The sequence below is a fragment of the Centrocercus urophasianus genome, unplaced genomic scaffold, assembly GCF_019232065.1.
Source record: "Centrocercus urophasianus isolate 14NV4802_14NV808 unplaced genomic scaffold, USGS_Curo_1.0 seq_20, whole genome shotgun sequence".
Lineage (NCBI taxonomy): Eukaryota > Metazoa > Chordata > Aves > Galliformes > Phasianidae > Centrocercus > Centrocercus urophasianus.
Genome location: NW_024884756.1, coordinates 13,373,996 through 13,390,381, shown reverse-complemented (window position 1 = coordinate 13,390,381; position 16,386 = coordinate 13,373,996). Strand labels below are relative to the sequence as shown.

Genomic DNA, 16,386 nt, shown 5'->3' with positions numbered 1-16,386 from the left:
CCAGAGCCAAACAAACTAAACCAATATTGACCAAATCTCTGTTCCTTTCAATAAATTAATTAGGACAGGTGATATTCTACTGTACAAACTAACAGCAGTCATATCAAGCAATTATTTTTCATCCTGCCTAAGAAAACTGAACAGATCAGCTTGCTTATGCAAAAACCTATCTTGGCTCCCTTTCCTCAGAAAGTATGCTTCACAGACCTGGAAAATGAACAGATAAAACAAAAGCAGCTGACTGGGCTGCCATCTCCAGCAAAGACAAAGGTAGGTTTTGCAGGATGCACTCAGGTGCATTCTTCCACTATTCTATGCAAGATTCTTCCAGAAACCAAAACCAGGAACTCACACAGGTCTCTAAGAGCTTGCCTAACAATAAATGTTTCCTATAGACACAGCACAAAGGCCAGCATCAACTACAACATTCTAATATACAAAACCTTCACAACGCTTGATGAAGAGCACCTAAGTCAGACAAGTTAAGAATGGACTTCCTATAAATACAGTGCTTCTTTGCAGCTCCACTGCCTGCCACCCAAACAAAGGTATGGAGGCAGATGAGGAGCGGAAGAAGTCTGGAATAAGAAATTGCTTTGGAAAGGCAAGCAGATATTTCACTTACATAAGCTGGCAAATGGTTACCGCTGTTTTTGGCCCTGAAAACTTAATACAGGCAAGGGACACTCAGACAGCCAGATAAGAAGCTTTGTGCATTTTTGTCTGCTGACTGGCTTGTCTCTGACCTTCACAGGCAGCCACAGAGCTCAGGTGCAAGATGTTGGCTATCTTCTCCCACGGCAAAGCTCTACAATGTCAACCAAGAGCAAGATGTAACATCCCGTACAAAAGACTGACTCACCATCCACTGGGGTCATACATTGTACTCTTATGTTCAGAGGTGTTTCCACGGGTTTATGTGGCAGGAGAGACCTTTAATAAAACAGACAGCACAAGACACAGGTAAACATGTTCTCCCAAGCACTTACCCTTGCTGAAACGGAAGAGATTTACAAAAGAGCTGTAGGCTGATTTAAAAGGAGGCTCATCCTGGTCAGGAGTCAGGGGTTTGAAGTGAGTGAGATGAGATGGACTGCTAGGAGAACGAGGTAGATCACTGGTAGAATCCAGTGTTGGAGACCGCTTGTCATCTGCTGCCATTTCACGTACCCTGAAAAGAGTTCACACATTATACACAAGGTGGTGAAGCAGATCTCTTTAGTCAACCAAAAAAGAGGTGACTCAAATGCTGAGGGAAATGTTCAACACCTCCTACCATATACGCTGCTGTTAGCACAGGTCAGAGGGCCAGGATTAGGGGTCCAAGTCCCCTCTCTGGTCAGTGACAAGACAGCAGCACCACAAGAGGTAGCAATTCAAAGCTGCTAGCTAAAGACTCAGCAACAAGATTAAGAAAGTAAACATCCACAGAGCCTGACAACACGTTCTGGTTATCGCTTTATGGGATTTGACTCATTTGAGTTTTTCAAATGCAGTCTCAAACGCATGCAGAGAAGTTTCAACTTCAGACAAAAAAAAGAGAAAGCATTAACACTGCGACATCTGCAGCCCTCATAACGACTAAACTGGTATACCTCAGCAAGCATGAGATACATTTCTTTTTCTGGCCAGGTTAACTTCAGAATGGGAAATACAATGAAATGTACATGAAAGCAGGATGGAAAGACTGTTTGGTGGCACACAATTTCCTTCCCTTTGCGGTACAATGCAGAATCGCATGCACAACAACCCAAGCTGTGTTCTATTTGCTGCCATATCTAATACCTGCAAACTTCCTTGTTTTGAAGAGTAGAAGGAAAGGGGGGGAGCTGTGTTAGAAAAGTCATACTTCTTGACCCCACTTGCTGTATATCAAAGCTTTCATCCATCCAACAGACCCCTGAAATCTTCCACTCTGGTAACGCTATTCGTACAAGCTAAGTTACTTACTTCCCTCATCTTTGCTTAAGCAAGACTTGGGGAAACATCTGACAGCCACAACACAGGGAGCTGATGTGACCAGCTGACCCCCTTTATCTCTGCCCAGGATCAAAACCGTTTAACAGCCGATTTCCTGCTTGGCAGCCGATGAGTGCTCCTTCCAGAAGTCACAGTTCCCACAGCTGTTTCCTACAGCATATACCCATTTTGATGTCTGGAACACTTTCATATAAGTTTCCAAAACTCCCACTAACAACCCCCATTGTTTCTGCACGACACCGGGCATGCTAACAGGCTGGACTACATGCATGGCTGCTCCCACAACAAACACACAACAGAAAATATATCTAAGTCACTCATATGACTCCAAATGCTAATTTCCATTCTGAGCAGTGCACGCAGGAGGTGCCTGTGCTCCTCCCCACAGCACCAAATCAAAGCACCCTTACAGAACCAAACGGCAGTCCCACGGCCGCCCAATTCACCTCACAGCAGTCGGCTGCGGCCTGGCAGGGCAGGAGAACAAGCGAGTTCTGGTAGACGCACGTAACACATACACGGGTCTGGAAAATAAACTTCACCTTCGAGAAAAAGAGAAGCAAAACAACCTGCTTGCTTCTACGGCGGCAGTAGCAGCCTCCTAAAGCCGGCGGGAGGAGCGCGATCCTCAGCGGTGACCCCGCGGGCACCCGGCTCCGCGCGGCGGGAGGCACGGACCGGGCGGCGGCACAAAGCAGAGACGCGCGCGGCTCTGCACAGAGAGGCGGCGGCGAACACGCTGAAGGCCGTTTCAGCTGCGACGCCGCCAGCAACCACGCGCTGCCCGCCGGCAGAGCGCCAGCAGGGGCGCGGGACAGGGAGGGAACCTGCCGGCGCCGAGGCAGCCCCCGGGGCCACGCGCGTTAGGACACGGCGCTCAGAAGCGAAGCGCGGGATCTCGCCGAGGGGCCTCACGCGCCAACAGCGGCCCAGATACCGCGCGAAACCGCGCGACCCTCACCTGCCGCCCGCGGGTACCGGGCCGGGCGCAGGCCGCGGCTGCGGGCACCGCCTCTCCCCGCCCCGCCCGCCCGCAGCCACGTACAATCGCCCGCCGACCGCACCGAGGCGTCGCTAATCGAGGCCCCGCGCTCATCCACCCGCCGCCGGCGGCCGTTGGGCGGGGCGGCCTCCTAGCGGGAACCGCCCCGCGGGTGTACTCGGGACCGCCGCCCGCAGCGCGATAGGGCGGGTGCGTTCTCACGGTGCTCCTCCCCGCTCCCAGCTGCTGCGCCCGCCGCTCCCCTCAGCGCGGGGCGCCCCCCGGTCCGAGCGACGCGCGTTTCCCGCCCCCGGAGCGCCCGGGCCTCGGCACCCCCCCTTTCTCCGCCTCGTCGCGCCGCCACTCACTGCGAGAGGGCGGGGAAGGCGCCGGTCGGCGAGAAGGAGGGCTCAGGAGGGGCCGGCGGGGGGCGGGGGCGCGGCCCCATAAAGTGCTCCGCGCAGGGCCCGGCCCCTCAGTGTACTGAGCGGCGAAGCGCGGTGTTAGCAGGTAACGCTACGTAGCCCGGCCTGCGGCGGGCGGGGCCGCGGCTGTGCCTTTGTCCTTCTGTCCTCCGGTGCGGTGTTCTCTGCGGGCCGGGTTTCTGACTGGGCTGGGGCTAGTCGTTTGTTATTGCTCTTTAACGTGGTGGGGTTTTTTTTGGTTTTTTTTAGTTTTTTTTTTTGTGAGAAAGGTCCCTTTTCTATCGGGGTGCCTCTGAGCGCTTCCATCCGCTGCTGGCTGCCGGCTCCTCGGAGCCGCTCTGTGGTGCGGGGCTCCTCCCTTCGCCATCATGCAGTACCTGGTGCCTTGACGGCTCGCCTGGGGCTCCGCAGCCCTCTATGCTTGTCTGCTGACGGCCCACTCCGTGCTGCGGCCTGGGGCTGGGCTGGGCTCGGGCGCGGCTGCGGCGGGCTGTCATGGGCGGGGTGGGAGCAGGGGCGGTGGGCTGGAGGCACTGCAGTGCGCGACGGGCGGGCCCGAGCCGGAGAGCTCCTGTACGGCTGTGCTGCGAGGTGTCGCAATAGTTAATTAGCGACTGCAAACCAAGGAGTGGTTAGGATTCGCCGAAGCTTTAAACTGCTTGGGTTAAGTGTGGAAGGAGGTTCTTGTAGGCCCCTTGCTAACCTTTGGCAGCTCTGTGGAGTGCAAAATCAAAGTGAAAAGGTGCCAAAAGAAGAAAGTCCAAAGGAATTCTTTAGCGCACCTGTTGGCGAGCTGGCCCTGCCACTGAGAGAAGAAGGGTACTGAGGCTGTGACCAGGGAGACCTCCAGGGTGCTGTCAGCTCCCAGGGAAGCATCTGTTCCACTGTTCCAGGAGGATATATCTCCGTGGAGGCGCATCTTTGTTTTCCCTTATGCCAACACCGCTGCAGAGTTCTTAAGCTAGTTTTGCAAAACCTATTGCTGTGAGAAGACTGAGGTTGTCTGATCTTGTTTAAGTGAGGATCAAACCACAAAACAAGTAATGGTGGGTGGGGCTGTGGCTTAAATGAATAACCAAAATTCCTCGGGCTGTGTGAGTGCTAAAAGCCAAACTAGAGGCTCCTGGCTAATGACCTGTGCCTGGGCTATAGGACTGTGAGACAGTCCTCATTTACATTGCTGTTCCTGGAAAGTGGGCCCAAAACACTTGTATAAGTAAACTGAGCATAAATGCAGTGTGATCAAGTGATTTTAAACTTTCTCTTGAGAACTGGAAAGACCTCATATGAAACAAGATTTAGGATAGAAGTGCCTGATGGTTCACTTTTCAATGTTATGTGCTCATGTTAAATTGGATCAAACAGGGTTGTGAGTTACTGAACACTGAGTCTGTTCATCTAGGTAAAGCCATTCATGGAGCTCAGAGTCTGTTAGACTTTCAGGCACAAGGGCTTGGTGTCTCACTGTACTATCCCAGCAGCTACATACAAGAACTGGACTGTCTTGGGGGGAAAGAAAATGCCAAGTCATAGCTCTTGCATAATTAGAGTTGAGAACCAAGGAACTGGATAATAAAAAAAAAAAAAAAAAAAAGCAGAGCACTGTGTTAGAGAAGTTGAGTGGATTGCGGGGTGTGTTTTTTTTTTTTTTTGTTTTGTTTTTATCAAGGAGCAAAGTACAAAAGGAGGGGTAGAGTTCAGTGGCTTTTTTTTTTTTTTTTTTTTTTTTTTTTTTAAGGCTGAATAAATATCTTGGGAAACTTCTGGTCAAATAAATACTGGACACATTTGTTTTCTACATGCAACTGAAGTAAAACTTGCCAGAAGAAGATACTGTCAGTGTGTCCCTGCTTCCTTCTTGCCTGGAGAAGGAATCTATTAAGAATCTGATGTGCTGATTTTAGTGCCAGCAGTCTGAGCTGTCATTATAATAAATGTCAACCTGCATTTTTTTTTTTTTTTAATAGGAGAAACAGGCAACTGGACTAGAGCTGATGAAGTCTCTAAAAGTGCCCATCTACTGGTGTGAAATTTGGGTGGAAAGAGTTTGATCATGCTTTCAAAATTCCTTAAAAACCATGATTCAAGCTCTGAATTAAGTTCCTGCCCTTAAATCTCAACTGTTAACCTTTTACTTTGTCCCCAGATCTCTCTGGGAGCTGGGATTTCAAGAACAATACTACTTAAGTTTGTTTTTTGCTTTGGTGGTGTTGTTTTTTTTGTTTGTTTGTTTTTTAGACTTCAGGAGTGGTTATGTATGCAATGTTAGTATCTCTAATTGTGTTTTAAAAATGCAGAATACATCTGTTGGTAGTTTTTAACTTAGAATTTTTTTTTTTTTTTTTTCTGCAGATCAAGATGTCTAAAAAAATCCATGGAGGGTCTGTTGTGGAGATGCAAGGAGATGAAATGACACGGGTCATCTGGGAATTAATTAAAGAAAAGCTGATTTTTCCTTATGTAGATCTGGATTTGCACAGGTAATTGCTCTTTATGACATCCAACCAATTGGTACTGCAATTTGCATGTATCATTAAGCATTGCTCAAGTTTCATTTATTGCTCCTCCAGCACTTACGTGGAGAGGCGAACTTGCCCTTTTCATACCAGTAACATTCAAGGCTGACTCCTTGCTGTTACCTCAAGGACCAATCTCACTAAGTACTGTGAAAAATGTAGGCTCATGGTGAAGGTACTTTGGTTAACTCTCCCCTGGTAGTCCCTCTGGGGATTCTTCACAGCAGTTAGCAGTGAATGCTTAACAAGAAGTTCCCTCACAGTCATGGTTTGCATTTTCTTCTATTTTCATTTTCCAGTCCCTGGGCAGTCTGCATGGCTTCCTGCAGCCTAAAGAATTAGGAGCATTGGTTATTTCAGCCATTCCCTGGTTTGAAGCCTAGCACCTGTGAACTCTGAGCAGGTCTAGAGCTTCTTTCCATCTCTGAAGACCTGCCCAGAAGGTGAACGTGTGGTTGTAGGGCACAAACTCTGACATATTTCCTCAAAGCTTGACCTGTGCTGCTGGCAGTGTAAGCTAACTGTTGCAACTGTTCCCTGAGTCTAGGCCGTGCTCTACACTCCCTTCTGGGAAAAGCAAATACTAGTAGGTGGTATGGCAAAAGGAACGTGCTGTATATAGCATCTGGTCAAGCAGAACAAACAGTTCCTTTCCTTTCTAGCCAGTAAGCTTTAATTATTAGATAAATATCCAGCAGTGTTGCTCTCTTCTGTGTGGAAAGGGGACTTCATATTAAACCCACAGGTCTGACCTTGTACCCTGCTCTTGAAGTTATTTGTATGCCACCTACATCATGCTTTCTCCTTGCTACTGTTGAGACGCAGACAAACAGGAACTCAGCAGCACAATATATATGCGCAGTCTGGAGGACATCTATTTTCAAAGAAGGGTAGGAGGAGACGATGCAGACCCCTAGCTGAGCCAGCACAATGGCTAGATTCATGCAGAGCTGGCTGTGCTTCAGGGCTGTCCCACGCTGGGCAGTCTCAGAAAGCTGTTAAAACAGTGAGTGTAGGAAACGTGCTTCCTCTTGAGTGCTTGAGGGAGACTATTGGCAGTTGTGCTGCCGGAGCAGGATTGTGGATTCATTGGCAAAGCAGTTTTCAGTTTGAAGCCTGGTGTTGCTTTGTGTACTTCAGTAAAGTAAGGAAGCAGAAACCCTCAGTTCAAGAGACTTAAAATAAAGGCCCATATTCACTTGGGGATTGTGCTGTTCCATACCATGAGAAAACCAGGCGGGAAGTTCCATTGCCGGGAAAATCAAAAGAGAAAGCAAAGATGCAGGCTGTGTCCTGTGCTGGAATCTTCAGCCATAAACTGAATCTGTGCTTTGTGTACCTTCCCACTGTTGAAATGACTGTTGAAATATCAGTATATGAGCCCGTGTGTTCTATTTGTGAGGATGCTGCTGGAGTAGGAGAGGAATAACTTCAGTTATGGCAGAGTGCTGGAATTAGGGGCTCTGGTTTCTTTCCTATTGGATGTGAACCAGTGCCCTGGGCAATTCTGACTGTTTGTGGGTTTGTTACAGCTATGACTTGGGCATTGAGCATCGTGATGCTACAAATGATAAAGTGACCGTGGAAGCTGCTGAAGCCATAAAGAAATATCATGTTGGCATCAAGTGTGCCACCATCACTCCTGATGAGAAAAGAGTAGAAGAGTTCAAGTTGAAGCAGATGTGGAAGTCTCCTAACGGGACCATTAGAAACATCCTAGGTGGAACAGTCTTCAGGGAGGCTATTATCTGCAAGAACATCCCCCGATTGGTGTCTGGGTGGGTGAAACCCATCGTCATTGGCCGTCATGCTTACGGGGATCAAGTGAGTCACTTCAGTGCTTACCTCTCTTATCTATCTGAACAGACTTTGTCCTGAACTAGGACTCCCACCTGGAAAGTAGGTACTCACTAGTACTTTGTGCAGCACCTGGCAAGGAGTGGGAGAGCCCGTTTTATGCCTTTGTTCCTTCAACACTGCAGTTGTATAAATGGTATTTATGAGCTGTGCTTAGATTAGATGGGGCTTTACAGAAACGTGGGGGTGAACTCACTCCTCTAAGTTGTTTTCCTCAATTCTGCAGAATCCTCCTCAAATGTTGTTCATAGCAAAAGCAGACATGAGCAATTTCTGAAAGTGAGGAAAGTTGCCTTGGTGTGTGGGTGGTGTTTTTTCTTACTTTTTTGAACTTGGGTCTGTCCTCTAAACTTGATATCAACAGTTGAGGTTTAGACCGCACTCCTGCATGGTGTTTGTAATGGACACATCAGGCTGTGGAATGAAGCAGAGAAACTGCCATTGGTGGAGGTAGTACAGGGCCATGGGAAATGATCATGTAGCACTCAGTGTAGTTGTCTTTGGGCATTCTAGAGAACAAATACCAGCTATACTGCTCCCTGGGTAATGATGCCCTGCAAAGCAACCAAATATGAAAGAAGGAGAGTCTTTCAAGAAGAGTGACTGCTTAAACGAACGAGTAAATCCAGAACTGAGGAAAAGTTGTAATATTAGCTGGGATGGGATGGTAAAATAATAAGGATCGACTTGGGGTGGGGAGAATGTGGCCCAGCATCTTTAGTAATATTTAACAACTGAGAAGGTCAAATAATAATTAACAGTGAATTGAGGGGGGGAGGATGAAAACCATGCCAAAGTACAAGATTAAAACAAAAGGAATAAAGTACAGGCCATATTAGCAAGATACGTTTGTAACTTCAGAACACCTTAAGGAACAGATTCTCTCAATAGGAAAGAAACTACTTGGAAAAAGATGACAGACTTCAAGGAAATGTAACAGTACTGTTCAGGACAGTTCAGAAAACATGTAACAATTTATAGAACACCAAATTCTTATGACATCCTGAAGGCTAATCTGCACCACAATGGATAGAAGTAGTGGCTTTTGTTAAGATCCTCTAGAATTTAGCCTTATTCATGAGATCAGTGGTTGTGATATGAATGTCTTGGAGGGAGGGAAGGGAAAGCTTTCTACTCAGAAGCCACAAAGCACTCTGAATACTTGGCATTTAAACTTTTGTGCATCTGCAAAAATATATGCTCATCCTGTTGATGGAGCCCAAGAATCTGCAAGTATTTTCCCATGAAAGGGAATAATCATTTCTGACACAGGCAGACTCTTCAGTACTTAGCTCTTGCCTCTCCAGTAAGATAATCCAGGGATCACATGGCCAGTGTAAACAGAATGTATTCAGCAGATTTATTTATTGTAAATGCATCTCTGCACCTTATCCTATCCTGGATTATCTTCATAGTTCTCCTAAATAAATAAATAAATAAATAGATGAATAAAACTATCATAAAATTATTGTGGCAATTTTTTTTAACAGTACAGAGCAACCGATTTTGTGGTACCTGGGCCTGGGAAAGTAGAGATGACATACACTCCAGGAGATGGAGGCAAACCAGTCACCTATCTGGTCCATAACTTTGAAAGTAGGTACTATTTCTAAGTTTTGCTTGGAACTGATATTTCTTAGTTTAATTCAACTTTGAATTATTAATCAGATCTGTCTGATGGTACAGTATCTCTTTGGGAGGTGAAGGATGGAGAAGGCCTGGGTCTTTTTCATCTGTTTGGAAGTACTTAAAGTTACTTGAAACTTTCCTGGGATCAAAGTAGCACTTCAAATATGCAATCATACTAGGCTGGTCCTTGTTCCTTGTATAATGACTCTGGTAGTGACATGCATGCCCTTCCCTCTGTTCAGAGGGGAACTTGCTATCTAAACAGTGCTTGACCTGAGGGGAACTATATTTGAGCAATCCAGATATGATTTTTCCTGGCTGTAGTTCATCTTGCTGTGCTCTGTATAGCTTTCATACATTGTATCGTTATTAAGCAGTCTTCCTCAATGAAAATGAGAACTGATAACCCCCAAACTAGGTAGAAAATTTGACAAGAGTACTCCTGTCTGTGTAGGCTATAACTGTTTTCATATATGCATTCAGAAAGGTATTTGTGTCCTGGCAATACTGCTTTCCTGATGCAGGTAATGCTAGGCTTGGAAAGAGGAGTTCTGACTGTGCTGGGCTGTGTTGCATAAAACAATTAAAGAATTACAAACACCCTTACAGAAACCAGGATGTTTATGTAGGGACAGGACCAAGGGAACTTTACATCGGTTATCCGTTTTGTCTGTTAATGGTCAAAAGGTTCAGGATGTAAAGCTTGATGGTAACCCGTGTACATGAGCAGGCAGTGCTTTATTTCTAGCTACGGTGACCTAATACATCTATATAGACCACACAGATTAGCAGTTCATATGTATTTGGCTTGGGAACTGCTCTATTACTTAATGCAGTTGATTTCTCTGGCATTCTTGCTCACAGGAAATCAAATATCTAGCATTTCTTGCTGTACAGCCTTTTACACAGAATTCACCTGCTTTGCTGCCAGTTCTAATATGTTCTTATTGGATAGGTGACTGGTGAGCTTGTACTGAAGAAATCTGGCAGTCCTAGCTGTCAGTCTGACTCACTGTCCTGATGCGTAGCATCAGAAAGCAAGGTAGTACCAGAGACAGCAGATCGCTGTGTGCCAGTACATCTCCACAGTCCGTAAGGGAAGCTTTTGCTGTTTCTGAAGATGTCTTCAAATTTGATACTGATTCAAGAAATTTGAGTTCACAGTAGGATGGAAAAAGCTTTTTCTTTACATGTAAATAAGTATTTGAATAAAACTTAACAGCTGTTGCTGTAGCTACGTGTGAAACCATGTCTCCTGAGAACAGTCTTACTAGATGATCAGACCTTGTTCTGCCCTTGACTCACTAAGGGAAGCAGGGGAACAACATGTATTTTCATTAGTAACAAGAGTTCCATTCCATGCCAATACCAACTTCAGTGACCTTGCTATCATTGCAAGCAGATAAATCTCTGGCTTTTCCCTTCTTTCTCTTGCATGCATATTCATATAGTAATTATCTGGAGGTAAGGATAATGGCTATAGGAATGGCTATATTTTGTTGTTTTTTTTCTGAAATGAAACAAATGTGGAGTGTTTCCAGAGTGAAGATCACTGATGAAGGTGCAACAAATTACAACAGTGGTGGTAGTGAAGTGTTTGAATGAAGAGTAGATCTGCTTTTCACTACAAACACAAATAGCTTTACTATGAAGTCCTACATCCTACTTCTAGCCACCTCCAGCATTTTAAATGATCTGAATGTTAATTTTCCCCAAAATAAACTGGTCAGTAAATTTGTGCATGCTTCTTACATGTCTGCATAATATTATATAAGTTATGTGAATATTGATAGTTCTTCAGAGCCTTCTCAAGACTTTACCTTGCACTTAGATAAGGGCTAAGTAAGTTCTTCACACAACTTGCTGGAAGGGAGCTCGAGCAAGTGGAATCAGAGCTGCAGGGTATGCCAGATACATGCAATGAAGAGATGTAGGAAATCTTTAGACAAAGCAGGCTCTCATTGCTAGAGCTAGTTCTGCAACATGATGGAAGTCTGAAGGCACAAGGAGCATAACATGAAGAAACCCATTTTTAGCTTTGACTGAACCTCTTCTTCCAAGCTGCTGCTTGCTGCTTCAGTGAAAAATACTTGTTACTATTTATCCCATTAGTAGAAATTCAAACATGTTCACTCCTGTCAGTTTTGCTTCTTAAATGCGGATTAGGTAGAAACTTCTTAGGGGTATTAGGTGTGAAGATGTACTTAGCTGTAAAACAAAAACACCTTACGTATCCATGTATTATAGGACTGTTCCAGCTTTGAGCTGGTAGTGCAAAGTGAATCTTTCCCTGAAAGAATCAGTCTGAAAATGAAAAGTATATCAAGGCACCTGGAAGTAATGCCAGTCTAACTGCCAGAGTATGCTATGAAGAGACTAGCAAACCCTTAACCAAAACTAAACCTAGTCAAATTCTGTCTGTTCTTTTGCTAACAGGCTGTGGAGGTGTAGCCATGGGAATGTACAATCTTGACCAGTCTATCAAGGATTTTGCTCATAGTTCCTTCCAAATGGCGCTGTCTAAAGGCTGGCCCCTGTACATGAGCACCAAGAATACCATCCTGAAGAGATATGATGGCCGCTTTAAAGACATCTTCCAAGAGATCTATGACAGGTAACTGTGGTGGTTGTATACTTCCTACCACAGTGCATCAGTCTGCAGCAGAAACATATCAAGTCTTGTGAACTTTTGCAGTTAATTCAGTATTTTCAGACTCTTGGCAGTAATGGCAAACACCCTTCAGGAGGGCTGTACACCTTTTCTGTCATAATTTCCATTGTCCCACAGGACACAGTACATAAGGCTTTACAACATCTGGCTATGTTGTTCATCTCTACTCATAGAGAGCCACGGATTCTCTATGGGTTCTCTGAATAGATTTGCATTGGCTGTGATAATTGAGGAAGAAGAAAAGAGCAAAAATTATGAATATTCTTCTGGATTTTGTGTTTTTGTGTTGTTTTTTTTTATCTCATCTCCATACACCTCACTTGGCACACTTACTCGCACAAGCCGTGCATCCTGTTTTCATCTATATATCAGTGTTCCGATTTTTGTTTTCCAGAGAATACAAGTCCCAGTTTGAAGCCAAGAAGATCTGGTATGAACATAGGCTCATTGATGATATGGTTGCACAGGCCCTGAAATCTGAAGGAGGCTTTGTCTGGGCCTGCAAGAACTATGATGGGGATGTGCAGTCTGACTCTGTTGCTCAAGGTATGAGAAGTTTCCTCTGCTATGCTTAAGTAAACTCAATAGCAGTTTCTTATAGTGTTGTGTCATGTCTTATTGTATTGCCAAGAGATGGTGATGGGTCTCAGAAGTTATATTTCATACCTGTGCCCAGTCACGGAGCTACCAAGCAGGCACATAATTTGATTTCATTTTGACGAGAAGTTCCATTGAATGTAGACCACATATTTAATTGTACTCCTTCACCAGATAGCAATATAACCAACAGCCTTTCCGTTGTAGTGGTTGATCAGTGGTGAGAAAACTGGTGCTAAACAGATAAGCAAGAAAAATTTGAAGTCCTAAAGCTAGCTGTCATGTGTTAAAATTTACAGATTTGTAGCACTTGACCAAAATCCTGTGTAATCAAACTGCCTGATGCCAAAACAAATATAGATGAAGAAACCCACAGGGCATTATGTGGCTTTATGTGAAATGTTCTTTCTTAGTCAGTTGCCTCTCACAGAACAAAGATGTGTTGGATTGCTGCACAAAGAAGCCTTCAAACACACAGATCTCTGAAACTTGCAGGGTAGAGGGGGCACGAATGTCCAGTTCTGCCAGCTGACCGTTCCTTTCACTGACGCAGATGCTGACTTGGAATCAGTTTGTTTCTTATCCCCTCCTGGTGAGGTACAAACTGGCAGCCCAACGCTACTTGCCCTTAGGATTCTCTGCTCTGAAAAATTAAAAATAAATAAATAAATAAGTCCAGCAAGTTAGGTGGAAATATTAATGTTCTTGAAATGGGGCAGAATATCTACACATCTGTACCTTGTGGTTCAGCAGCACTGCTCGTGTGAGTTGTTATTTTGAAGTTTCAGAACTAGCCAATTAGTTGCAGCAGCTCTGGTGTTCAAGAGTGCTTGCAGCAGAGTTTGCAAAGCTCTCTCATGGCAGAAATAAGGGGAATTTAGATGAGGGCTCTGTTTAGAAGACTGATCTATGTATTCATGTAGGTTATGGCTCTCTGGGCATGATGACCAGCGTGCTGATCTGCCCTGACGGCAAGACTGTTGAAGCAGAAGCTGCACATGGCACGGTTACTCGTCACTACCGCATGCACCAGAAAGGCCAAGAAACCTCCACTAACCCCATTGGTGAGCCCTTCAGAGATCTCTACATGTAAAAGTACAGGTTTGGAGTAAGAATTCATACCCTTTCTGGAGAACCTAGCACCACAGAGTAGTTCACACTGGTAGTTCATAATGTACTTGTCTTTCACAGAGACACTCGGAGCAAAATCAGGCTGGCATGGAGTGCAAGCAATAATTTTCATACAATCTACCCTATGAGATGTGTTGTCATTCTTCTCCAAGTGATGGATTTATAGCCACGCTGGCCTTATGGTTTGGATTGGTAGCTTTTTATTTTATTCCCTCTCTGATAGTCCAAAAAAACAGCCACCTATCCAACTGTACTTTAAGTATAAATTCACTTAGAATGGCATGTGAGAAAAAGATACAATGTAATGTATTACTAGAAAGAAGAGGCACCCTTCTGTCATAAGGACAGCTTCCTGTGTAATCAGAGTCCCACTACAGGTCTTTCTGACTTGGGGAGGAACAAAATAAAGTGGCAGACACAAAGAGAAATTTTCAGAAGTCATGGAGTAGTTTAAGTTTTGCTTTTCTTTAGAGCTGCACAAAATATCAATTATGCCTACCTGAAAATAGGAAGTCTGCTGTGGGAAAGAAAACACCTAACTTTTTTTCTGTTTTCAGCATTATTGTTAAAATGTATACTTACTGTACTACCTCAGTTTAGTACAACACAGGAGAATCCTAGAAGGAACAGAGTAATCTAGTGTTCTTTCTCAGCCTCCATCTTTGCTTGGACAAGAGGATTAGCTCACAGAGCTAAGTTGGACAACAACACTAGCCTCAAGACCTTTGCAACTGCCCTGGAAGAAGTGTGCATTGAGACCATTGAATCAGGTTTCATGACAAAGGACCTTGCTGCTTGTATCAAAGGCCTACCTAAGTAAGTGCATGAAGTGTAAATCAGTTACACTCAGCAGGGACTTGCTTACTTAGTTTTCCTGGAAAAATGTTTGTTGGAAAGTTACTTTAGTGTATGTGGTGCTGGTTTGGTCACAGAGCAGTGCTCTCCTGTAGCCAGCGCTCTACAACGGGTTGTGAAATGTTATCTGCACCAAGTACCTTAGTCTGTGCTCTTCTGTCCTTGCTACTGTGACAAATGCTTGGCAGAGGAGAAATAAAAGTATAAAGAAGTTCCTTGCAGGCTGGGTACATCAGTCAGAACTTTTGCTGCCCGTTCATGAGGATGGAGATCTACCTCACCTGGCTCTTTCTTTTCTGGGTCCTTTTCACAAGATGATAAATGGCCGATTGTGGTGGTTTCAGAGGCAGGGCTCAAACCTCTTTGAGCAGTCTTCTCCCACTTTGAGAATTGAATAGCATGACAACTAATGTCTGCCTTGTTTTTTTCCTCCCTCAGTGTCACACGTTCTGACTACCTGAGCACCTTTGAATTCATGGACAAGCTTGCTGCAAACCTGAAGGGGAAGCTGGCCTCTCTGCCCAAACTTTAAGGCTTGCATTCTACTTGAGATCTGCTAAGAAATTCCCACTTAAACTGCAGTTGATGTGGCACCACATCACCATTGTGTAACATTTCAAATACTAGACAAATATGAACATACAAACTTTTAAAATATACTTTTTTTCTTACACCTCTTGAGCTGCCAGGCTAGGTCCCACTTTGCTAAGCAGCTGAATGTAATAGTATTCAAGCTCACTCTGGGCCTAGATTCCTTATGTCATTCTGAGCAAACTTGAGGTTCCTCTCTTACAACTTTATTACAATTTCCTTCTTCTCAAACTGAAAGCCAGTCTGTGTCACATCTCTGGTCAAACCAGCAGTGACTTACTCTCCAACAGACCTGAGAAATCAGAAACGTCTTTATTGCTCCAGTATTGTCCACTGAGTATAAATGAGCTCACAGAATTGTGACAGCTCTACTACAGCCCCTTTCTTAATGTTCCTTTTAGGGCCAGCTACAGCACAACATCCTGATAACAAGGAATTTGTTAAGTCAAAATTAGCATCTGAGAAGAAGCACTTAGTAAATGCTGGAAATAAACCCTATAGGCTAAAAGCCTAATAAAACTGCAGCAGTATCCTAAATGCAGGCTGTGCATTTAGATATATTCCTCCTGACTGGATGTGAATCATAGGAACTGTTGTCTTCCCCCTCCCTTGCAATTCATTAAGGTGCAGAATGTTTCTCTAGTTGTCTGGGGTATCGCATACACTTACTGTGATACAGCAAGTCAGCTTACGACTGTGAAAAACTATTCCATCCTTTTTTTCTTTTTTTTTTTGAAGAATAGTTTAGTTCAGACTAAAATAAAAGCCAGATAACATTCTTTGTGTCTGTGTTTCCCTTATGTGATTAGGAGCAATGGTGAAATTCTGCCTCAGAAACAGAACTAGGTACCTTTCAGTGCAGTCCAGTGCATACTGGGCCAGAGAGTAGGAACACTATGTAAATGTGAAGTAAATTCTCTACCTTCTCAGAGCACTGTTTTAACGTGTGGTGGCTTGTGGTGATGTGTCAGCTGCCCTGTGATGGTAAGCATCAGGTAGAGCACAAGAATTTGAACCTATCACTTCCCTTGATACTTTTTGTGAATTATGGGAACACTTTAGCAAGTACAGGTTGGCAGCTCCATGCAGGTGTAGGTATAACACTGGGCTGGCTGCTCACCTCCTCAAAGGACCCCAGCTGGAAGGCAAGCC

At 44.7% G+C, this 16,386-nt stretch overlaps 2 protein-coding genes across 14 annotated transcripts in view; one reads left to right on the top strand and one right to left on the bottom strand.

Annotated features, from left to right (window-relative positions):
• The window catches only part of PIKFYVE (phosphoinositide kinase, FYVE-type zinc finger containing), an 81,675-nt gene extending 78,698 nt beyond the window's left edge, over positions 1-2,977 (bottom strand). For 10 of the 13 annotated variants that reach the window (XR_006169449.1, XR_006169448.1, XR_006169450.1 and 7 more), the window contains exons 1-2: positions 2,942-2,977; positions 990-1,171 (exon numbers count right to left, since the gene is read on the bottom strand). Coding sequence is in view for 5 of the 13 variants with exons in the window: in XM_042822412.1 (XP_042678346.1) it covers positions 990-1,161 (172 nt within the window). In the remaining 8 variants the exon portion in view is untranslated. Of the gene's footprint in view, positions 1-862; positions 1,172-2,426; positions 2,503-2,522; positions 2,572-2,941 lie in introns of those variants that run through there. The other 3 variants (XM_042822414.1, XM_042822413.1, XM_042822415.1) reach the window with 3 other exon arrangements.
• Positions 2,978-3,367: 390 nt separating this feature from the next.
• On the top strand, positions 3,368-16,013 carry IDH1 (isocitrate dehydrogenase (NADP(+)) 1). The gene is made up of 9 exons (XM_042821973.1): positions 3,368-3,472; positions 5,740-5,867; positions 7,436-7,727; positions 9,251-9,356; positions 11,826-12,003; positions 12,455-12,606; positions 13,581-13,721; positions 14,442-14,604; positions 15,082-16,013. The coding sequence occupies exons 2-9, from the start codon at positions 5,746-5,748 to the stop codon at positions 15,173-15,175; spliced, it is 1,248 nt and encodes a 415-aa protein (XP_042677907.1). The 5' UTR covers positions 3,368-3,472; positions 5,740-5,745; the 3' UTR covers positions 15,176-16,013.
• The last annotated feature ends 373 nt before the right edge of the window (positions 16,014-16,386 follow it).

Excerpts from the sequence above, each read along its gene's own strand:
- IDH1 (XM_042821973.1), top strand. The coding sequence starts at position 5,746 with ATGTCTAAAAAAATCCATGGAGGGTCTGTTGTGGAGATGCAAGGAGAT. Across the intron at positions 5,868-7,435 it reads GTAGATCTGGATTTGCACAG|CTATGACTTGGGCATTGAGC; the intron begins GTAATTGCTCTT and ends GGTTTGTTACAG. Across the intron at positions 7,728-9,250 it reads GTCATGCTTACGGGGATCAA|TACAGAGCAACCGATTTTGT; the intron begins GTGAGTCACTTC and ends TTTTTTTAACAG.